Source organism: Martes martes (assembly GCF_963455335.1).
Source record: "Martes martes genome assembly, chromosome: 7".
Classification (NCBI taxonomy): Eukaryota; Metazoa; Chordata; class Mammalia; order Carnivora; family Mustelidae; genus Martes; species Martes martes.
The window spans coordinates 103,862,133-103,886,987 of record NC_137894.1 but is presented as its reverse complement, the minus strand read 5'-3'; the positions used below and the strand labels follow the sequence as shown (position 1 = coordinate 103,886,987).

At 37.9% G+C, this 24,855-nt stretch overlaps 1 protein-coding gene across 2 annotated transcripts in view; it reads right to left on the bottom strand.

Annotated features, from left to right (window-relative positions):
- Positions 1-7,486: 7,486 nt before the first annotated feature.
- The window catches only part of ACTR10 (actin related protein 10), a 32,451-nt gene continuing 15,082 nt past the window's right edge, over positions 7,487-24,855 (bottom strand). For both annotated transcript variants that reach the window (XM_080809593.1, XM_080809594.1), the window contains exons 8-13: positions 23,776-23,811; positions 21,398-21,477; positions 21,247-21,320; positions 10,771-10,852; positions 9,098-9,299; positions 7,487-7,908 (exon numbers count right to left, since the gene is read on the bottom strand). In XM_080809593.1, the coding sequence (XP_080665719.1) occupies positions 7,727-7,908; positions 9,098-9,299; positions 10,771-10,852; positions 21,247-21,320; positions 21,398-21,477; positions 23,776-23,811 (656 nt within the window). In that variant the 3' untranslated portion in view covers positions 7,487-7,726. The remainder of the gene's footprint in view (positions 7,909-9,097; positions 9,300-10,770; positions 10,853-21,246; positions 21,321-21,397; positions 21,478-23,775; positions 23,812-24,855) is intronic.

Sequence of the window (24,855 nt, the reverse complement as noted above, 5' to 3'; positions counted from 1 at the left end):
AAGAGTGCATTGAATTGTGGTCTCAGGTTCTTGATTATTTGCCTGATTCATTGGGAAACTTAAAAGGTGTGGGTATGGATTTGTTTGTTTTAATTAAGTTACTCCAAATTACTTTTGGAATAGTGCATATAAAATTGGTATGTAATTTGCACATATCTTTCTTATAGGGTGGTAAGCATTTTAAGGTTTTCAGAATCTGTTTTATATTTCTATCGGAATTTATAACAGTTATTTTATATGGTAAGTACTTAATAAATGCGTTGAAAATACAAATAAATACAGATTAATTTCCCAGGTATATTCTGCCAACTTATAAAAATAAACCAGAGTTGGCAATTGCAAGAAAAAAACTGTTAGTGAATAATTGCATTTTAATAAATCTAGAATTTTTAAATATTTTATTTAAATCCTAGGCATTCATTGAGTAATTTAAATGTGTAATATTATTTTATGTCATACCTTAATATTTTTTTCAATTAAGTAGCTTAGAAAATGTGATGATCAATGTGTTTAATTTCTAAATACTGAACTTTAAGAATTCTTTGTTATTCTTGTTAAATACATTTAGGCTTTAGATTGCCCCCATCACAGAGATTTGCAGAGTCCCTTATCAAAGAAGTTCACTAGTATCTCTGAATATGTATATTTCCATGGGAAATTTTTCCATTGTCTCAACTTTCCAAAATTTGATCAAAATTAGTTCTTCTCTCTTTTTGTCTTAGAATTAATATTCTTTACCATAGGATTCAGTGACTCTATAATTCTTTGATCCCAGCTTCTGTCATTTGAAGTGGTAATAACAACCTCTTGAGAGTCCTGTCTTCATTGTCAGGCAGTTACGGGAAAGAGACCTTGTTTTAATTGAACCAGAATCTGCTTCCTCAATTTAGCTTTCCTTGACTAGATCTTATTAAGGGAAAAATAGCTAAGCACTACTGTTCTTCAGTGAAACTAACGTCGTAGAGGTTGGACTTTGTTTTCTAATGTTGCCTCCCAAATTGTGGGAATCCAATTTGCCTTTTGATAGAAACTCAATAGCCTTAATAAGTATTTCTGTAAAGAAGGTAACACATTGGGCAGTAAATATTTTAAAACACTTAAGAAAAAAGATTCAGGGGCGCCTGGGTGGCTCAGTGGGTTAAAGCCTCTGCCTTCAGCCTCAGGTCATGATCCTAGGGTGCTGGGATCCAGCCCCTCATCAGGTTCTCTGCTCAGCGGGGAGCCTGCTTCCTCCTCTCTCTGCCTGCTTCTCTGCCTACTTGTGATCTCTGTCTGTCAAATAAATAAATAAAATCTTAAAAAAAAAAAAGATTCATTGACTCTTTAATAGTATAGACTTGCATAAGTTTTCAGTTGTCTTGGGATACACACGCAATAAGAATTATTAAATCTAAAAAAAAGTTAAAAATATTAAATTTAGGGCGCCTGGGTGGCTCAGGTGGTTAAGCGGCTGCCTTCCGCTCAGGTCATGGTCCTGGAGTTAGACGATGGAGTCCGGCATCTAGCTCCGTGCTCAGCAGGGAGTCTACTTCCCCCTCTGACCTTCCCAACTCTCGTGCTCTCTTACTCTCTCATGCTTAATCAAAAGAAATAAAAAAAAAATTTTTAAATAATAAATCTAGGAACAACTAAAGAAACGTTTTAAAGGATTCTTTAAAATAATTCGGAAGTGCCTATTTAATAATATGTCACAAAATTCTTTTATAAGTAAAAAACAATGGAAAGAAACCCAACCATAGTTGAGTACTCATCAAGAGAAAGAAAAACGCACACACCTTCTAGGCGCCCGGCTAGCTCAGTCGGTAGAGCATGGGACTCTTAATCCCAGGGTCGTGGGTTCGAGCCCCACGTTGGGCGAGCTCTTTTTGGGGGCTTTGCTAATTTTTATTTTCCTTTAAACATTTTAGGCTTTCTCCAAAGCATTATAACCAAGGAGAGTTCTTTAAACCCAATTAATACAAATACTTTCAACATTAACCAAATCTATGGAAAAAGGACTTCATTTTGCAAACGAAACGGGTCTCACGCTTGCGCACTCGAAAGCAAGCGTTTCTCTTCCGCGTTGCCTCCCCAGCCACCTCCTTAAAGCACAGAGAACCCGGAAAGGTTTAAAGTTGAGACTGGTTTTCTGTGTTACTATGCATACTGGCATAGTTGTTGGTAGAGGGCAATTTTTGCTTTTGTCAGAACAAAATTAGGAGCCCCAATTTTGGCAGCTTTTCAAGAACTAAGAGATCCTGTGGAAAAGCTGTCTTCCTTTTATGTGTCTTTTACTTTTTCTTCCTCTCGATCTAGGACGTGTCCTGAGGAAAGGGGCGGGAGGCGGGCGAGGAAATAAAAACATCGTGAGAAACATTTCTTTCTGTGGTCGGCTCTACAGGCGGTGCATACATCGAATTTTCTTCCACTGCTCCTGGGACCGTATTTGGGATCGAGCCATCCAACTGGGTAGAAATCGGGAGGTTAGTATTCTGTTAAAGGTGAGGCTCTTTGCCACAGAGGCACAAGAGAAGGGAGATGTGAAATTTCGAAGGCAATTACGTACCGTGGGGAGGCAGGACTTCCGCCTTCTCTGCTCCTCACTGAGAAGGGTGACGCGATCAAACAGAGGAAGCTCGTTGCGGGTCCCCGGCGCTCGCCGACCCCGCCAGGAGGGGGACGGTCCCGGCTCCGACCCGAAGCCAACCGCTGCTGAAGCACCGGTGCCTATCCCTCCGCATGTTATCCACAGGCTTTCCTACCACTAAACAACCATTTTCTCTCTCCTTTCCTTCAACAAACATGCCGTTAGTTCTTTATCTTAAAACAGAACACAGACTTTGACCTAATTTTCCCGCAGGCGGTTACCATTCTATTTCTCTGCAGTCGTCTACGCTCACCATTCGTCCCCCATACCTTTCAAAAGAGACCCAAAATTCACACCTGTGGTTGAACAAGTTTAGTTTATTACACACCGCATAGAGGGACGTGGGGTGTCTGTTTAAGAGGGTGTTAGAAAGAACCTATTATAGGGTCTGGGCTTTACTTGGGTGATTTTGTGGCGGTGGGGAGCCCTAACAAGTGAATGCTCCTTCAGGATTGGGTGTTCTCAAAAGCAAGGGCAGTTTACGATCTCAGTAAAACTTATTAATAGGAAGAGTAGACCAAAGGAAGGATAAAGCTGAGATTGGTAAAGTCACTCATTTCGCAAGAGGAGGATGTTTGCTGTTTGCAGTTGCACAGTGACCAGTTTGTCTAAAGTGGATTTTCTGAGTCCGCAACAGCAATCCCAGGCCTCCTGCACTTCTGACAATTGGTTAAAAATCAGGGATTCCCATAGTCTTCTTTTCCAGGTTGATGATTTCCTAGGATGGCTCGCAGGACTCAGAAAAAGTTTACTTATTCCTGGTTTATTATGGATACAACTCAGAACAGCCATATGGAAGCGGTGCACGAGGCAAGGTATGGGGAAGTACAGACCTTCTATGCTGTCTTCTGGCACATCATCCTCCCAGTGCCTGGAACGTGTTCACCATCCTGGGAGCCCTCCGAACCTGTAGGTTAGGGATTTTCAATGGAGGCTTCACCAGGTAGGCATAATTATTAACTCAATTTCCTATCCCTCTCCTCTCCCTAGAAGACAGGGTGTGTGTGCATGTGCAAAAGTTCTAACTGTGGCTTGGGTCTTTCTGGTGAGCAGATCTCATCCTGAAGTGATCTAGGAGCCCATTAGGAATTGTCTCATTAGAAAAAAAGACACTCCTATTACCCAAGAAATTCCAAGGGAGTTGGGATTTTTGTGTAAGATGCTCCTAACATCCTGGTCACGCAGGAAATTACAAGCGTTTTAGAGCTCTGTGTCAGGAACCAGGGGCAGAGACCAACTGTATTTAAGTCACACCTTCCTGGAGCACCTGGGTGGCTCAGTGGGTTAAGCCGCTGCCTTCGGCTCAGGTCATGGTCCCAGGGTTCTGGAATCAAGTCCCGCATTGGGCTCTCTGCTCAACAGGGAGCCTGCTTCTCTCTCCCTCTCTTTGCCTGCCTCTCTGTCTACTTGTGATCTCTCTCTGTCAAATAAATAAATTAAAAAAAAAAGTTTAAGTCACACTTTCCTAACTTCTTTGTTCAAGTCATAAATGAGCCCCACCCTAACCACTGTTCTAATCAGCAACTATCCCTCCATCTACTTTACCTGACACCGTTTTTCCCATGTTATTTTCTAACTTCCTGTTAGTATGCTTCTTCACTTTCTCCAGCCCTTGGAATAGCAGATTTTTGTCTTTGCTCGTTAATGTATCTCAAGCACCTAAACTAGTGTCTGGAAGATGTTCAGTAAATACATGCTGAACTGGTGAATTAAGTAGGGTGTATTAGTTCCCTTGGGCTGCTCTAACAAAGTACCACAAACTGGGTGCCTTAAAACAATGTGAATGTATTGTCTCACTGTTCTAGAGGCTGGATGCTTGAAATCAAGGTGTACAGTTATGCTCTCAAAGGCTCTCTTGAAGAATGTTTTATGCTTGTTTCTGGTGTCACCAGCAATCCTTGGTGTTCTCTGACTTGCGGCTGCAGAACTCCCATTTCCACCTTGGTTATTTCCTGTTTCCTTCCTGTGTACCAGTCTCACATGGCATTCCCCTCACAAGAATACCAGTCATAATAGGTTAGGGTCTACCATAATGACCTCATCTTAGTTTGATTATACCTGCCAAGACTCTTTTCCAAATAAGGCCATATTCACAGGTATTGGAGGTTAGGACTTCAATGTGTCTTTCTGCAGCACGCAATTCAACCCCTAACAGAGGGCTCCATTACTTAACCTCAGCCAACAGGTGTCTGTCACTTTATAGCTACCTACCTATAAAGCTGTTTCAGTCAGAGATCTTTTTCATACTATTCAGTGATGAAAAACTTCTCATAAATAATTCATATTCATAAAAAAATTCATAAAGAATTTTAAAAATCACATTTACTACAAAAAGGTAATGTTATTAGTGAATCCATACTATTGACAACCAATGATACACCTACTCTTGGCAAGTCCACTGAGAGCTTTCAAAGTTAAGAAATAAAGGGCTTTTGTTCTTATGGAGCTTATATTCCAGAAAAGAAGATAAAACCTGTATTGAAATGATCAGAAGGTGAAAGTTGTAAGTGCATCAGTTATAGATATGTGCTTATGGGAAAGATAACTACTTTAAGGGAAAGGGTGCTGTGAAGAGTGGCAGGTCCAAAGGATTAAAGAACCTTACTTTTTGGAATGACTATGTTAGGAAACGGGATGGCAGAAGTGATCTTTCAAAGTTTTATTCACTGCTTTTAATAGTCTTCAAGTTCTTCATTAACTAATCCTAAATTATAATTAGCAATGCTTCATCCCAGTGCCAAACGTGTTAAGATTTTGTACAGAGAATTCAGTTCGTATAGATTGGAATAACTCCAATTATTAATATTCTACTCATCCTTCAGGTACAAGGGTAAAAGCCTTATCTACAAAGCTTTCTTCAACTCCCTGGTCAGAATTAACTACATCAGGAGGTGTGGGGGATGGGGGTGGCGGTGGGGTAATTGGGTGATGGGCCTTAAGGAGGGCATGTGTTGTGATCAGCACAGGGTGTTATACACAACTCATGAATTACTGAACTCTACATCTGAAACTAATGATGTACTACAGGCTGGCTAATTGAATTTAAAAAAATATTATTTACATAAAAAAAAGAATTATCTACATCAATAACAATTGATGTCCTTATGGCTGCCACCACATTCTGTATCATCAGCTGTGTACTAACCAGGTCTATTAATCTGAAAACCACCTAAAGGTAAAGTCTTACTGTTGTAGCAGTAAACTACACTATACACTATACACAGAGCAGACAAATACTGAATGAATCTTAGTCTTGTGCTATTAAAGTAGTAGTACATGGTGACAAAGTATAGCTAGCATTATTTTTAATTATTTTTTATTTTAATATTTTAAGAAAGATTTTATTTACTTATTTGACACAGAGAGAGATCACAAGTAGGCAGAGAGGCAGGCAGAGAGAGAAGTAGGCTCCCTGCTGAGCAGAGAGCCCAATGCGGGGCTCATCCCAGGACCCTGAGATCATGACCTGAGCCGAAGGCAGAGGCTTAACCCATTGAGCCACCCAGGCCCCCCTTAATTTTAATTTTTTAAAAGATTTTATTTACTTACTTGAGAGAGAGAGAGCACAGAGGAAGAGTGAGAGCAGGAAGCAGACTCCCCAGTGAGCAGAGAGCCCAATGTGGGGCTTGATCCCAGGACCTTGGGATCATGACCTGAGCCAAAGGCAGATGTTTAACTGACTAAGCCAGAGGGCACCTCGCTGGAAGTATTTTTATTTTTTATTTTTTAGAAATATTTTTAAACACACACACACACACACACACACACACACACACACACTCACACACACAGAAGTTCTTCCCCACCCCCTTAAATTCTTTCCTATTCTTAATGCCAGGAACCAGCTCGTTCAAGTGTTAGTGGGTGCTGGTATTTTCACACATAAAGTATATGGCAAAACTAGGAAAGACCCAAAAGAACAATCAAAATGATTAAACCATGAGTAAGAGGGGCACCTGGGTGGCTCAGTGGGTAAAGCCTCTGCCTTCGGCTCAGGTCATGATCCCAGGGTCCTGGGATCGAGCCCCGAATCGGGCTCCCTGCTCATCAGGGAGCCTGCTTCCCTTCCTCTCTCTCTCTCAGCCTGCCTCTCTGCCTACTTGTGATCTCTGTCAAATAAATAAATAAATAAAATCTTTAAAACAAAAACAAAAAACCATGAGTAAGAATGGACACGGGTTATACAGTCCAGAAAATGTATCAATTCCTACTCTGTCTTCAGGAATATGAGTACATTCTTCAGGAACAGGTGTACGTATTTTCACAGGCATCTGGGAAGAATAAAACCAGCAATATTTCAGGGAGTTTGTTAAAAACAAATGAAGAACAAACAAAAATAAAAATCAAACACTGACTGAGTACCTATTTCCAAGAACCTCTATCATGAGAAGATAAAAAGCACAAGAGATTAAAAACATTATGAATACATGTTTATAAAGCAGTTTCATAAAAATACATAAAATGAAATACCTTTGCATAAAAATGAAATATCTTTCTTCTTAGAAATGCAGAATTATTCATAAAGACACTGTAAAGTTAAAAAGTGAACATTTCCATACTTTGCTTAACAAATGTTTAACTAATCTACTGAACATTCTCAAAGGGTCAAATATATTCCTGGAAAAGTAGCATTCTCACATGGACACATAAATACCAAAACAAAAGGATTTGAAGAAAGAGACCCATGTTAATATTTGAAATACCTAGTAATGGTTAACATTATTTATTCTTTAAATGAAATAACTGCTAAAAATAATTAAACAGATGGATTCTGCAATACTCAGGGCAGATGATGTGAATTGCGGAGGGATGATGTTATTACTCTTTTTGGAAACTAAACCATGTAACAAACTTCCAAAATTAAACTGCTTTACTATATTTTATTGATATAAATACAACAAATTTCATAAGCATCAGCTACTGTTTTACTACTACACAAGAGAAACAACAGTCAAAAGAATTAAATATTAATGCAGAGTAACTACAGAAAGCTTTCACTTCCATAAAGTCACCTCTAACAGCATCTTATATACTTTGTACAATTTGCTTATAATTGATTAGATACTTGACACAAAGCAAAGTTGAATTTCAATCAAATTTTTATTTCTCAGTGGAAAACGCTCTCTTCATCAGCGGTGGCTGAGCTTTCCCAACATCAAACATCATTTCCAAAGGTGGGTTATTAAGAGAACACCAATCAGGTATACGGCCTGTCTGATTATAATACTCCTTTGAGACTGAACGGCTCCCAAGTATGTCCTGTAGTGCTCCAAAAATAGCTCCTGTGTGGTAAAAAATATTTTTATAGTCAAAATGAAAACTTTTACCAGAAAATTTTATGTACAGGTGAAACATACTCATACTCCTCAAAGTACCTGCAGTTCTTTTATATCTCATATTTTTAATAACAGAGTAAGCCACAATTCCTATGTTGAAAGTAACTTAAATGGCCTATAGCAGATTATAGTGAAAATGCTAATTAGCATTACTGTGTCTAAAAGCAGGTGAGGTAGAGAGTGGTGGAAACTACTTTCAATTCTGTGTAAATACAGTAAATGATGTGTGGTTTTCTTTGCCACAACTTTAAGATTGTATGTCAATAAATAAAACAGTACTGTAAAACCCAATAAGCATCATTATAAAGCCACCCAAGTCTATGCTGAAGACTTTATAAAGACCCACAAAGCAGTCTTTAAAAAATAATCTGGTAACTAAATCCGTTTGTCCTAGATCAAAATAATATTTTAACCAAATTCTACAAGAAATATTCATTTAAAATCTCAATACTCTTTCTAATGATCAAGATACCTATTAGCTGCAAGTGCATTATAAAACTCATATTAGAACATACATAAATACACACAGCCATGATTGTTTTTCTCTTCAAAGTAGTATCTCTCTTTCCCTCCCTCTCTTCCTATATATGTATATCTTCAAAGTAGTCTCCTTTTCTTTCTCTCTCTCTCTGTATATGTATATAGTCTCTTTCCCTCTCTATATATAGTCTCTTTATATATATAGGCTATTTCCTTATTTCAAAGAGGCTATCATTTCCTATGAATTATCATTCAATGAACTCAGTCACAAAATGAAGTATAATTATAAAATAAAGATATCAATTCTCATATATGTCTCACGAATTACCTTTAGAAGGAATTAAAACAAATGTTATGAGCAATGGTAGTATATTGGAATAAATGCACAGCTATCAATCACTATTATGAGAAATGACTTTAACTGGATGAAGTTTACATAAAAAATTGAAGTGCAAATGCCAAGAGAAATAGGTATATATTTCTGACAATAACTTAAGGAAAAGTCAGTGCTCAAAGAAAATTATTTAATAGTTCTATTAGTTTGTTAAGTGAGCAATTTTTAAGACTGAATCATCTATTCTAATATATCCATTAATAATACCAGTTAGGGACCAATTACTACATAATCATTATATTTTAAAAACTAAATTCTCACCTCCCAACCAGGCCACACAATTAGCCTTTGCAGGTGGAGTATGAATTCGGAATGTCTTGGTGCCGAGTGCTTTGTTGTATTTTGGTTTTTCTACCAAATACCTTATTTCCGCAAGCAATCTGTGGAGAAATCCTGGCAACATAGATGTGCCACCTATGACTACCAAATTCTCTGCCAGTTGCTTTCTGGTGTCTATTGGACACTGTTATTAAAGAGAAAGAAAAAAAAAAGAGTTTATTCTTAACTATATAAATAATGCTTGATTGAATTCAAGAAAATATACAGATTATATATTACAAATTAAATAGGTGATCACTACTATTTAAAAAAAGGCACAGCAAGATTTCCTTAACAAGGGAGTTTTTCATGTAGCAAATATAACTATGATAATACTGCCAATTCTTAATATAGAACTCCAAACATTTTAAAATCTAACAGTACAGAATTTAAAATTCAACAGGGTATATGGTAGTTATATGTGAGTATTCTCGTTTTCAGTGTAGAATGACTCAGTTGATCAGAGGGACATGAGAAAAAATAAAATAACATTACTTCTTTTTTTAGTAGTAGTAAGGAAAGTATGTAGAAACTTAATTTTTCTAAGGTGATAGCGTCACAGTATTATATCCAGAGCCAGTTGTCCAGTGGGAAGAGAACATTCTTAGAAAAATTATGTTTCTGTATCAGTTCTAAAAATTAGAATGCTGAAGTCTTTCATTGATGCTATGTTTTTCATAAAAGCCTGAGTAGAGCTGCCAGAGGTAAACAGTATCTTCCAAAGCGATGGCATTTCACATAAACTTCTGTGATTCCATAGTCATTAAACAAAAGAGACATACTATAATATATCCTATGGAATTTAAAATTGAATACTATACAAACCCGCATTTAAAGAAACTATAAGCTACATTAGGTACAAAATAAAAATCTGATATTGTTGCTACAGAATTAATACATGATAGCCCTACTTATCCCTGAGTCTGAAATGTTGTGAATACCCTATCTCAGTGCCAAAGTAAAACTCGGTAACAGTAAAATTTAACATAAAAACTAAAAATTGTAACCAGTGGCTAAAATATAAATACAGGGGCCCCTGGGTGGCTCAGTCGGTTATGCACCTGCGTTGGGCTCAGGTCATGATCTCAGGGTCCCGGAATCAAGTTCCATATCGGGCTCCCTGCTCAGGGGGGAGCCTGATTCTTCCTCTCCCTCAGCCTGTTGCTGCCCCTGCCTGTGCTCTCTCCACCAAATAAATAAATCAAATCTTTAAAAATAAAAAATAAAATATAAATACAGAAAATAACATTTAAAAATTTTCTCAGGTTACACGGCTGTTTCAGTCAGTAGAGTATGTGACTCTTGATTATGGGATTGTGAATTCAAGCCCCACATGAGGTGTAGAGATTACTTAAAAAAATTTTTTTCTCAGGGCGTCTGGGTGGCACAGTCAGTTAAGCATCCAGCTCTTCACTTCAGCTCAGGTTGTGATATCAGCGTTGAGACTGGGCCTGGCATCAGGCTCCCCACTCAGTGTAGCATCTGCTTAAGACTCTCTCCCTCTACCCCTCCCCCATACTTTCTCTCTCTAATAAATAAATCTTGAAGAAATTTTTTTTCTCTAAAGGGCTGTAGTCCTAAATTGAAACTTTCTCCAAAATCAAAATACAAAATACCTGTATAAGGGAATCCAGTATTAAAGTGGCAACTGATTTCTCTTCATTATCTTGTTCAAAAAGAATCTCCACAACTGAATCTCTAATGAGATTAAAAACAGAGAGTGCTTTGTTGGCATCATATAGTACAATACAGAACATACCATCAGTTCTATTTTTTTAAGTAACAGTACTATGTTAACATAGAATCATTATTAAAACCCAGGGTATTTGCATTTGTGAACAAGGAGAGAAACAGCACCTGCCTTACAGGTGTGGAGGTAAGGATTCAATGAGTCAATAGCACATTGCCTGGTACAAAGGAGGTACTCCCGAAGTATTAGCTACAACTATTATTATGTACAGATTAACATACATTTTGTCCAATTATACTTCCTTAAGCCTAGTAACAGAAAAGGAATGAAATTCTATAAAAGTAAGATTCAAGAAGCAGGTCCACATACAAAACATTAAAAAAACAACCCTCTCCCCAAGCATTTCTTTGTTTTTAAAAATAACATATGGCAAAGATTGTTAGTTGCCTATCAAAATATCCATTTTCCTGTTCGTTCTCAAATTAAAAGAACCCTATTTTGGGGTAGCACAAGGAAGATTTCTGTAGTGATGGAACAGTTCTGTATCTTGATTATGGTGGTGATTAAACAAATCTATGGGTGGCTAGGTTGGAGAAGACCATTAGTGACAACATAGAATCTCTAAGGGCGGAAGTGAGAGCCAATCTGGCAGAAGTTAAAAATGCTATCAATGACATCCAATCTAATATAAATACTCTAATAGCTAGGGTGACCAAGGCAGATAACTGAGAAGATGGAATTAGTGATCTAGAAGACAAACTGACAGAAAAGAAGGATCAGGAGGAGACAGGGAACAAACAGCTTAGAAGCCATGAAAATAGAATTAGGGAAATAAATGATGCCATGAAACATTTCAATGTCAGAATTAATTGGGATCCCTCAGGGGAGTGGAGAAAGACAGAAGACTAGAAGTTATAGTTGAACAAATTCTGGATGAAAATTTCCCTAATCTAGGGAATGGAACAAGTGTTCATGTCCTAGAGGTAGAAAAGACACCCCCTCCCCAAGATCAATGAGTCTAGAAAGACATCCAGACACTTAATGTGAAATTCACAAATCATAACTTCAGACAGGAGGTCTTAAGGGCAGCTTGGGGGCAAAGATTCCTTAAATACAGAGGAAGGACCATCAGAATAATGTCAGACCTGTCCACAGAAACCTGGCAAGATAGAAAGGGCTGACAAGACATATTCAGGGCCCTAAATGAGAAGAATATGCAGCCAAGAATACTTTACCTAGCAAGGCTGATATTCAAAATGGATGGAGAGATAAAGAGCTTCCAAGACTGGCAAGGTTTAAAAGGGTATGTGACCAAGCCAGCACTACAAGAAATATTAAAGGGGGTTCTATAAAAGAAAGAGCCCAAGAGTGACATAGAACAGAAATTTACAGAGACAACCTATAGAAATAAGGCACTGCACAGGCAACGTGATGTCAATAAAAACTTATGTTTCAATAATCACTTTCAACATGAACAGCCTAAATGCTCCCATAAAATGGCACAGGGTTGCAGACTGGATAAAGCGATAGGACCCGTCCATATGCTATCTACAAGATACATCCAGACTGAAAGTGAAGGGATGGAGAAGCATCTTTCATGCCAACAGGCCTCAGAAGAAAGCTAGGGTAGTGATTTTCATATCAGATAAATTAGATTTTAAGCTAAAGACTATAGTCAGAGATAGAGAAGGACACTACATTATTCTTAAAGGGTCTATCCACCAAGATCTAACAATTGTAAATATTTATGCCCCCAATATGGGAGAAGCCAACTACATAAGCCAACTACTAATCAAAACAGTCATACTGATATGAATACATTAATTGTAGGGGATCATAACACGCCACGCTAAGTTACAGGTCATCCAAGTAGAACAACAATAAAGAAACAAGAGCCTTACATGACACATTGGACCAGATGGACCTCATAGATATATACAGAACATTCCACCCTAAAACAACAGAATACTCATTCTTCTAGAGCTCACATAGAACTTCCTCCAGAACAGACTACACACTGGGTCACAAATCAGGGCTCAACCAATACCCCCCAAAAAAGATTGAGATTATTCCTTACATATTCTCAGACCACAATGCTTTGAAACTGGAACTCAACCATAAGAAAAATTTTGGAAGGAATTCAAACATTTGGAAGTTAAAGACTGCCCTGCTCAAGGATCAACCAGGAAATCAAAGAAGAACTTAAACAATTCATGGAAACCAATGAGAATGAAGACATGTCGGTCCAAAACCTATGGGATACAGCAAAGGTAGTCCTAAGGGGGAAATACACAGCCATCGAAGCCTCACTCAAAAAAATTGAAAAATCCCGAATACACCAATTCTCTTTACGTCTTAAAAGAACTGGAAAATCAACAACAAATTAAGCCAACCCCATGCATAAGAAGGGAAATAATCAAGATTAGAGCAGAGATCAATAAGTTAGAAACTAGAGATACAGTAGAACATATCAATGAAACTAAAAGCTCATTCTCTGAAAGAATCAGTAAGATCAATAAACCACTGGCCAAACTAATCCAAAAGAAAAGAGAGAGGACCCACATTAATAAAATTATGAATAAAAGGGGGAGAGATCACTACTAACACCAGAAAATACAATCATCAGAAATTATTATCAACAGTTATATGCCAGTAAGTTAAGCAACCTAGAAGAAATGGATGCATTCCTGAAAACCTATAAACTTCCAAGACTGAAACAGGAAGAAATTGACAACCTGAATCGACCAATATCTAGTAATGAGATTGAAGCAATGATCAAAAACCTCCCAAAAAACAAGAGCCCAGGACCTGACAGATTCCCTGGGGAATTCTACCAAACATTCAAAGAAGAAATGAACCTATTATCCTGAAGCTGTTTCAAAAAATAGAAACAGAAGAAAAACGTCCAGACTCTTTCTATGAAGCCAGCATTACCCTGATCCCTAAACCAGGCAAAGACCCTATCAAAAAGGAGAATTTCAGACCAATATCCCTGATGAATATGGATGCCAAGATTCTCAACAAGATACTAGCTAATAGGATCCAACAATACATTAAAAAGATTATCCACCATGACCATGGGATTATCCACCATGACCAACCCTGGGATGCAAGGTGGTTCAACATTCGCAAATCAATCAATGTGATAGAACAAATCAATGAGAGAAGAACCACATGGTCCTCTCAATTGATGCAGGAAAAGCATTTGACAAAATACAGCATCTGTTCCTGATTAAAACACCTCAAAGTACAGTGACAGAGGGAACACTCCTCAACTTCATAAAATCTATCTATGAAAAACTCACAGCAAATATGATTTTCAATGGGGAAAAGCGGACAGCCTTCCATTTGAGATCAGGAACAGGACAAGGATGCCTACTCTTGCCACTGTTGTTCAACACAGTAATAGAAGTCCTAGCAACAGCAATCAGAAAACAAAAAGAAATAAAAGGTATTCAAATTGGCAAAGAAGAAGTCAAACTCTCTCTTCACAGATGACATGAAACTTTCTATGGAAAACCCAAAAGACCACCCCCAAACTACTTGAACTCATACAGCAATTCAGTAATGTGGCAGGATACAAAATCAATACACAGAAATCAGTTGCTTTCTTGTACACCAACAAGGAAAATATAGAAAAGGAAATTAGAGAGTTGATTCCATATACTACAGAACCAAGAACTGTAAGATACCTTGGAATAAACCTAACCAAAGAGGTAAAAGATTTGTACTTGAGGAACAACAAAACACTCATGAACAAAACTGAAGACACAAAAAGATGGAAAAACATTCCATGCTCATAGATCAGAAGCATAAACATTGTTAAAATGTCTATATTGCCCAGAGCAATCTATACTTTCAGTGCCATCCTGATCAAAATTCCACCGGCATTTTTCAAAGTGCTGGAACAAACAATCCTAAAATTTGTATGGAAGCAGAAAAGACCCCGAATTGCTAAGGAAATGTTGAAAAAGAAAAACACAACTGGGGGCATCACGTTGCCTGATTTCAAGCTTTACTACAAAGCTTTACTCACCAAGACAGCATGGTACTGGCACAAAAACAGACACACAAACTAGTGGAAGAGTAGAGAGTCCAGATATGGACCCACAACCCTATGATCAAATAATCTTTAACAAAGCAGGAAAAAATATTCAGTGGAAAAAAGACAGTCTCTTTAATAAATGGTGCTGGGAAAATTGGACAGCTATATATAGAAGAATGAAACTCACCCATTCTCTTACACCATACACAGAGAAAAATTCGAAATGGATAAAAGACCTCAATATAAGGCAGGAATCTATCAAAATCCTAGGGAAAAACATTGGCAGTGACCTCTTTGATATCAGCCACAGCAACTTCTTTTAAGACATGTCTCCAAAGGCAAAGGAAACAAAAGCGAAAATGAACTTTTGGGACTTCATCAAGATAAGAAGCTTCTGCACAGCAAAGGAAACAGTCAACAAAACAAAGAGGCTACCCACGGAATGGGAGAAGATATTTGCAAATGACACTACAAAGGGCTGATATCCAAGATCTATAAAGAATTCCTCAAACTCAACACTCATAAACCAGATAATCATGTCAAAAAATGGGCAGAAGACATGAACAGACATTTCTCCAAACAAGACATACAAATGGCTAACAGACACATGAAAAAACATTCATCATCATTAGCATCAGGGAGAATCAAATCAAAACCACATTGAGATACCACCTTACACCAGTTAGAATGGCCAAAATTAACAAGGCAAGAAACAACAAGTGTTGGAAAGGATGTGGAGAAAGCTGAACCCTCTTACGCTGGTGGTGGGAATGCAAGTTGGTGTAGCTACTTTGGAAAACAGTCTGGAGATTCCTTAAGAAATTAAAAATAGAGCTACCCTATGACCCTGTGATTGTACTACTGGGTATTCACCCCAAAGACACTGATGTAGTGAAAGGATGGGCCATCTGTACCCCAATGTTCATAGCAGCAATGACCACAATCACCAAACTGTGGAAAGAGCCAAGATGCCCTTCAAGAGACAAATGGATAAAGAAGATATGGTGCATATATACAATGGAGTATTATGCCTCCATTGGAAAGGATGAATACCCAACTTTTGTATCAACATGGACGGGACTGGAGGAGATTATGCTGAGTGAAATAAGTCAAGCAGAGAGAGTCAATTATTATATGGTTTCGCTTACTTGTGGAGCACAAGGAGTAACACGGAGGACATGGGGAGACGGAGAGAAGTGAGTTGGGGGAAATCGGAGTGAGAGACAAACCACGAGAGACTGTGTACTCTGAGAAACAAACTGAGGGTTCTGGAAGAGAGGGAGGTGGGGGGATGGGTAAGCCTAGTGGTGGGTATTAAGGAGGGCATGTATTGCATGGAGCACTGGGTGTGATGCATAAACAATGTATCTGGGAACACTGAAAAAATAAAATTAAATTTGAAAAAAAATCTATGTGTGATAAAATTACATAGAACTATACATACACATTACACTGATGCCGATTTACTGGTTTTGCTATTGGGGTATAGTGAAGATGTTAACCACTGGGAGAAACTGGGTGAAGAGTACATGGAGACTTCCCTATATTATCTTTGCAATTTCCTGTGAATCTATAATTATTTAGAAGGAAAAAAAAAAAAGGATAGAACTCCATTTTTAAGCTGGATAGAATGCCCCTCCCCAGTTGAAACACTGTATTTATGGGATGCCTGGGTGGCACAGTCATAAAGCCTCTGGTCATGAACCTGCTTCTCCCATTCCCACTCCCCCTCTGATGTTCCCTCTCCAGTTATCACTCTCTCTCTCTGTCAAATAAGTAAAATCTTAAAGAGGAAAGGAAAGGAAATTTTCTTTTTCTTTTCAGAAACACTGTATTTACCTTGTAGTAACACTGCATTTACATTGTAGCTAGATGGGTAGCTAAGTAATAGACAATGAGATAGTGGCAGAAGTGGTATGTGGGGCTTCTAGAAAGTCTCCTTAAAAAGGAGAGGAAACAGGGGTACCTGAGTGGCAGAGCTGGTTAAATGGCCAACTCTTGGTTTCAGCTCAGGTTGTAACCTCAGGGTCATGGGATCGAGCCCTGAGTGTGGCACTGCACTCAACACAGAGTTGGCTTGAGAATCTCTCTCCCTCTCCTTCCACCCCTTCTCCCTACATGGATTTAATCTCTCTCTCAAAATTAATTAATTAATTTTAAAAAATGGATGAGGCACCTGCTTGGCTCAGTCATTAAGCATCTGCCTTTGGCTAAGGTCATGATCCCAGCATCCTGGGATGCCTGCTTCTCCCTCTTCTACTCCCCTGCTTGCGTTCCCTCTCTCACTGTGTCTGTCAAATAAATAAATAAAATCTTAAAAAAATCGAAATAAAGAAAAATGGAGAGGAAGCACTTTTTCTTTCCCTTCCTAGGTTACCTTGCTTTAAACAGAGATATAGTAGCTATACCTCCAGCAACCACCCTGGTCCCTAAGGACAGGGCTACCCCCCTAAAGGATGAGAGATGGAAGGACGTTTACATCCCTGACGGGAGTCGTCATACCATCTCGGGACTATCTACCTGTGAACTTCTTTTAAAAGAGAGACAAACTTTTTTTTTTTTTTTTAAGATTTTTGTTTATTTATTTGAGAGGGAGAGAGAGAGAGAGCACATGCTCACGCATGCACATGTATGGGAAGGGACAGAAAGAGAGGGAGAAGCAGGCTCTCTGCTGAGTGGGGAGCCTGATGTGGGGCTCAATCCCAGGATCATGACCCCAGGATCATGACCCGAGCCAAAGGCAGACACTTAACTGACTGAGCGACCCAGGTACCCCAAGAAAGACAAAATTCTATCTTAGTGAAGCCACTACGTCAGGTTTGTGTAACTGGTGGCCAACCTGAATCCTAAGTGATACAATACAAAACTATCTATACATATGCATATATAAACACTACTTCTTAAAAATAAAATTTAGATGATAGTATGCATAGAATTTTGAAGCTTTCTTGAATCTTTTTCAAAACATAATATTCTCTTTATAAGACTCAACCTACCTGCTAACTCTCCATTTCATCATTAAGGTATACTGAGGCCTGCACTATGCTCAACACTCAGTCAGCCACTTGCTGCTATGCCTGCATACTTCCATTTCTACCAGTTGAGATGAATGGTTACAGAGCACCAGTTTTCTTTTTCCAAGTCTTTTATTATCAATAGATTTGATATTGAAATTATATAATTTTACAATTACTGCTTAATACTAGAGTAGAAAATAAATTGTTTTTCTATGTGAGCTATGCTAAATGCTTTGAAAAGACAATTATTTTTAAAATATTTTTTTTTTAAGATTTTATTTATTCATTAGAGAGAGAGAAAGCATACAGGTAGAAGTAGTGGGAGAGGGAGAAAGAATCTCAAGCAGATTCCAGCACTGAGCATGGAGCTCAACATGGGGCTCCATCCCAGGACCCAGAGATCATGATCTGAGCCAAAATCAAGAATCCAATGCTCAACTAAATGAGCCACCCAGGTGCCCCTAAAATCTTTTTAATATAGGTAATACAATGGTAAAAGTCTAGGAAAAAATGTCTGTAAGAATTCTGTACAAAGACTGATTCACAAATAACTAAGTTCTCACTGTACTTAAAACAAAAACAAAAACAAACACTTGGAAATAATAAACCATGAATTTCCTGGTTTATATATACTTAATTTCAAACTCTAAAAGAAGATTTACCCTCAAAGAAAAGTTCCCAGAAAAAAGTTTGGCAAATAACTACATATTTATATCCTTTAATATGAAATGTTTAATGTATGGTTTTTTAAAATGGTCTTTTACTTTAAATGACCCTTCTGACTTACCAACAAAGTACTGATCAGAACTATGTGTATTAGGTTTCAACAGAATTTGATTTTTTAGTAGGAAAAACATGTTAGCAAACAACTGTAAATTAACTGGGTCTGAAATGTGAAACATGGTGGTTTTTTTATTCACAGTCTATTTTCCTACTAATATGTAGCCAAAAAGCTCCATTTTAATTTCCTTCAACATCTATTTTCTTCTCTTATTTTGGTCTCCACTCAACAACCTGGAGAAAATTTAAATGGTAACTTTTTTTTTTTTTAAGATTTTTACTTATTTATTTGACAGACAGAGATCACAAGTAGGCAGAGAAGCAGGCAGAGAGAGAGGAAGGGAAGCAGGCTCCCTGCTGAGCAGAGAGCCCGATGCGGGGCTCGATCCCAGGACCCTGGGATCATGACCTGAGCTGAAGGCAGAGGCTTAACCCACTGAGCCACCCAGGGGCCCTGGAGAAAATTTAAAATAGTAATTTAATGAATATAATTTAAAAAAGAGATGAAATGATTAAAGTTACTATCAAAAAGTATTACATTCTCACTCTTTGTTCTCCTACCCTACCTTTTTAATTTTTTTTATTTTTTTTAAAAGATTTTGTTTATTTATTTGACAGAGATCAGAAGTAGACAAAGAGGCAGGCAGAGAGAGAGGAGGGGAAGCAGGCTCCCTGCTGAGCAGAGAGCCCGATGTGGGGCTCGATCCCAGGACGCTGGGATCATGACCTGAGCCGAAGGCAGAGGCTGTAACCCACTGAGCCACCCAGGCGCCCCTACCCGACCTTTTTTAATGTCTGTATATTTATGTTCATCCTTTTAATATTTCAACCTCTGTATTATCTCAGAATCCAACAGTTACATAACTCTTTTCTGTGCATCTTCTGGTATTTTACAAATGGAACTTTCATAACAAATTTTATAAAGCTTGTGTATAAACATAAATGCTATTGTTACCAATATAATTATGTAAGTCCTTAACAACTTATATTGTATCATTGGCTAGAATAATCTAATGAATAATGAAAAAGTGAATTACTAACTAGTCCTTAAGATTTAGCATATTTGGGGTGCCTGGGTAGCTCATTCCATTAGGTACCTGCCTTTGGCTCTTAGGGTCCTGGGATGGAGACCCATGTCGGGCTCCCTGCTCAGTGGGGAGTCTGCTTCTGCCCCTCCCCCTGCTCCTCCTCTCAAACAAAGAAATCTTAAAAAAAAAAAAAAAAAAAGATTTGGCATATTTGGAAGAATGCATTCTTTCTACCATGAAAACATTTTAAAGCAGGAGCCAGCAAACTGTGGCCTGCAAGCCAAATCCAGCCCATCTCTTTTTGTAAATGAAGTTTTTATTAGAACACAGTCATGCTCATTCATTTACATACTGTCTATGGCTGATTTTGTACTCTAATTGTACAAAGTACAGTTGCAACACAGATCATATAGCTCACAAAGCCTAAGCTATTTACCCTTTGGTTCTTGACAGAAAAGGTTTGCTGAAGCCTGTTTTAAAGTATTATACTTTAGGGACACCTGGGTGGCTCACTCAGTTGAGTGGTCCAACTTAGATTTGGGCTCAGGTCATGATTTCATGAGATCAGCCCTGCATCAGGCTATTCGTTCAGCATGGAGTCTGCTTAAAATTCTTTCTCACTTTCCCTCTGTCCCTCCCCAGAGCTCATGCATGTATGCTTTCTAAATAAATGAAATATTGTGTTTTTTTTAAAGATTTGTAAAAGATTTTTAAAGATTTTGTTTATTCATTTGAGAGAGAGAGCACAAGCAAGGGGAGCAGTAAAGGGAAAGGAAAGGAAGAAATAGACTCCTCATTGAGCAGGGAGCCCAATGTGGGGCTTGACCTTGAGATCATGACCTGAGCTGAAGGCAGACAGTTAAACAACCTAAGCCACCCAGGCACCCCTAAATAAATAAAATCTTAAAAAAAAATTATTATACTTTATTCACTACTATAATCCTACTAATTAAGTAAGTTACTTAAAAATTTTTTTAAGGATTTTATTGATTGATTTGACAGAGATCACAAGTAGGCAGAGAGGCAGGCAGAGAGAGAGGGAAGCAGGCTCCCTGCTGAGCAGAGAGCCCGATGCAGGGCTCAATCCCAAGACCCTGAGATCATGACCTGAGCCGAAGGTAGAGGGTTTACCCACTGAGCCACCCAGGTGCCCCGTTACTTAAATTTTTTATAAAGTTAAAAAGCTGAGTAACAGGGGTGCCTGGTTGGCTTAGTCGGTTAAGTGTCTGCCTTTGGCTCAAGTCATGATCCCCAGGGTCCTAGGATCCAGCCCCACATTGGGCTCCCTGCTCAGCCAGGGAGTCTGCTTCTCCCTCTGCCTCTGCCCCTGCTCTGCTTGTGCTGTTTCTCAAACAAAATCTTAAAAAAAAAAAAAAAAAAAAAAGTTGAGTCGAGTAATAAAATTAATCATGAAAGAGGAGGCCTAATGAAGAACACATAATTTTTAAAGCAGCAATATTAAGGCCTGTATATTTTTAAAGGCCAGAAATTGATTTTAGTTCATTATTTTACTCATAAAAATTAAGGTCTACCTGATTGATCCAAGAACATGTAAAATCTTCTCTCCATCTAATGGGTAGTCAACATTTGGGGGCGGTGAGGGACGCTGAAATATAAACAACATAAACATAAATATATAGGTTATAACCTCTAGGAAAAAATATATACTTACTTTTAACTTACCTCAGTATTTCCATCAATATTAAATTTTGCTGCCTGGATTTTTAATCCACGTTTCAGATCACTTACAAAGCAAGTGCGCACTTAGGAGAAATAAAAGGAGACTTTGTTATGGTTTGTAATTGAATCAATCTATGTCCAGTTTAAATGATTCTATTCAAGTGAGCATGCTAGTTATCCATTCTTCCACATTTTATAAACTATCCCTGCCTTTCGTCTGGTTATGACAATTTATTCACAAATAAAAAACCTTTTCATTCACTGAGGAATCATAGGACGTGTTGTGTGTTCATCTTTCACAAAATCACATTAAAAAAAACACCTTTGAGGAAACTATTATATTTTTTTATATTCCCAGTATAAAGAGTACCATAATAAAAACAAATTTTAGCATCATGAAAATGTAGCATGTTTCTTTAAACCAGGTTGATTTCTGTCTCTGTATTTAATCTTATGTATCTATCTGAATCTTTTAAAAAATCTTGGTCAAAACAAAAAGCTAAATTTTGCTCTTAGCTGCAGTAGCACTTCTTAGTTTAGTGTTTTTTTGATATGATTATTTTCTTCCTTTTGGCATAGCTCAACACTACTATTTTCCTTCTACAGGATCAACCTTTTTTTTTTTTTTGCACTTTGATCATTTATTCTTTCAACGGTTTTTGAGATTTTATTTATCTGACACAGAGAGAGAGAGATCACCCGAGAGCATGAGCAGGGTGGGGGGATGGGGGAGCAAGAGTAGAGGGAAGAGCAAGCTCCCTAGAGCCCAATATGGGAATCGATCCCTGGATAGATAGCCTGAGGATAATGGGCCTTGGGATCATGGCCTGAGCCCAAGGCAGACACTTACTGGACTGAGCCACCCAGGTGCCCACAAAGATTACTTCTGTTGCAAGGTACCTTTTATAATAAGTTGCTTCAAATTATTTTCATAAATAGGTAAGGAATAAAACATTTTTAAAAATATTTTATTATTTATTTGTGAGAGAGAGACAGCAAGAGAAGGAACACAAGCAAGGGGAGTAGGAGAGGGAGAAGCAAGCTCCTAGCAGAGCAGGGAGCCCTATGCAGGGCTTGATCCCAGGATGCTGGGATCATGACCAGAGCCTAAGGCAGAAGCTTAACCACTGAGCCACCCAGGTGCCCTGGAATAGAACATTTTTAACTAGAAACAAAACTGACGTTGAATGCAAGAAATCTAATGAGTTAATTACTTGTAAAACATATTAAATATATATTTACACTTTATATAAAATTCTTCTCAATCACTAATTCAAAATATATTAAGAATCTCTAATATGCTAATATGCTAGATGGTAAGCTAGGTGCTCATGCTACTTACATATTTTTTATTTTATTCAAGTCCTCATAGCTATCTTTGTTATGTAAGATAAATACTTAGCCCTTAAGAAGCTACTGCAAATAAGCATGTACAAATGACTCAGGTTTTACAATAATTGAAGAAGTTTTAGGTAATTATACCACATAAAGAAATAATAAAATGAAGAACAAGATCCATTTTTCAGCCCTAGCTCTAACCCTATCTATGGTGTGACACTGAACAAATCACATAATACTTCAGGGTCCCAACTGTACCAGATTATCTCCAAGTCTCATTTAATTCTAAAATCCATTATTATCTGATTCTCTCTTATTAATTTTATGTCAACATTCTCAGCACTGAAGGATATTATTTTTTTTCTTTTTATTTATTTGATGGAGGGAGAGAAGGAGAGAGAGAGAGAGCACAAGGAGGGGGAGTAGCAGAGGGAGAAGGAAAAGCAGGCTCCTTGCTGAGCAGGAAGCCTGATGTAGGCATTGATCAGGACCCTGGGATCATAACCTGAGCCAGAGGCAGATGCTTAAAGACTGAGCCACTCAGGCGCCCCTTAAATAATATTTTTATTGCTTCTCCTTTAAGTAAATCAAAATACCAGAAAACTGGGGTGCCTGGGTGGCTCAGTCAGTTGGCCCCAAATTAGAACTTCTGAAGTCAGTAAAATGACCTTACAAATACGTATGTAGAAACTTGAGTTAAAAAAAAAAAAACTTCTATACGACATAAGATCAGTGTCTTTTTTAAGCAATTTATCTGTTACTTTATACTGTGCAAACTGTTAATTCCCTAGTAATCCTATATATTCTATAATTGAGAGATTTCTTCAATAAGACATCATAAATAATGCCAAAAGCTTCCATAAATCTAAAGAAAAATGAAAATTTTATTTACATTATTCCACAGCCTATCACATATATTAAATATTTTTAGGATATTACATTATGTATTTAACATATTTTGTACCTCTGTAAATATTTAGAAACACATGCCCTCTAAACTAATACTTAAGGATAAGCAGGACAAAAATGGGAATTTAGTTTACCTTTAATGTCCTCTAAGATACCTTCTGGAATTGAACCTGAAACAGAAATTTTATAAATTTAGAACTATAGAAGTTTAATAATAAGTAGAAACAATCTGTTAAATTGAACTCACATTACCACTTTCCATTTCTGCAAAATTTTTTAAAATGTAAGTACTATAACTTTAACTTTTTAAAAACTAAGCAGAAAATTAACTTTGTTTCTAGGGAAGAAATTTCATCATTCAAAGTCAATACACACACACACACACACACACACACACCACACACACACACACACACACACACACGAATATTACTCAGCCATCAAGAAGAAATGAACTCTTAGGGCGCCTGGGTGGCTCAGGAGGTTGAGCCTCTGCCTTCAGCTCAGGTCATGATCTCAGGGTCCTGGGATCAAGCCCCGTATCGGGTTCTCTGCTCAGCGGAGAGCCTGCTTCCCCCCTCTCTCTGCCTACTTGTGATCTCTCTGTCAAATAAATAAGTAAGATCTTTAAAAAAAAAAAAAAGAAGAAGAAATGAACTCTTGCCATTTGCAATGACATGGATGGATCTAGAGTGTACACGTTAAGTGAAATAAGTCAGAGAAAGACAAATACCATAAGATTTTACTTATATGTAGAATTTAGGAAATGAAACAGATGAACATGTGGGAAGGAAAAAAAAAAAAAAAAGAGAGAGGAAGCAAACCATAAGAGACTCTTAACGAGGGGTGCCTGGGTGGCTCAGTGGGTTAAGCCTCTGCCTTCGGCTCAGGTCGTGATCCCAGGGTCCTGGGATCGAGCCCCGCATCGGGCTCTCTGCTCAGCAGGGAGCCTGCTTCCCCCTCTGTCTGCCTCTCTGCCTACTTGTGATCTCTCTCTCTCTCTCTCTCTCTCTCAAATAAATAAAAATAATAAAAAAAAAAAAAAAGAGACTCTTAACGATACAGAACAAACTCAGGATTGACAGAGGGGAGGTGGGCGGGTATGGGTGATGGGTATTAAGAAGGGGGTTTGAAAAAAAAAAAAAAAAAAGAAGGGGGTTTGTTATGATGAGCCCTGGGTGTTGTACGTAAGTGATGCATCACTAAATTCTACT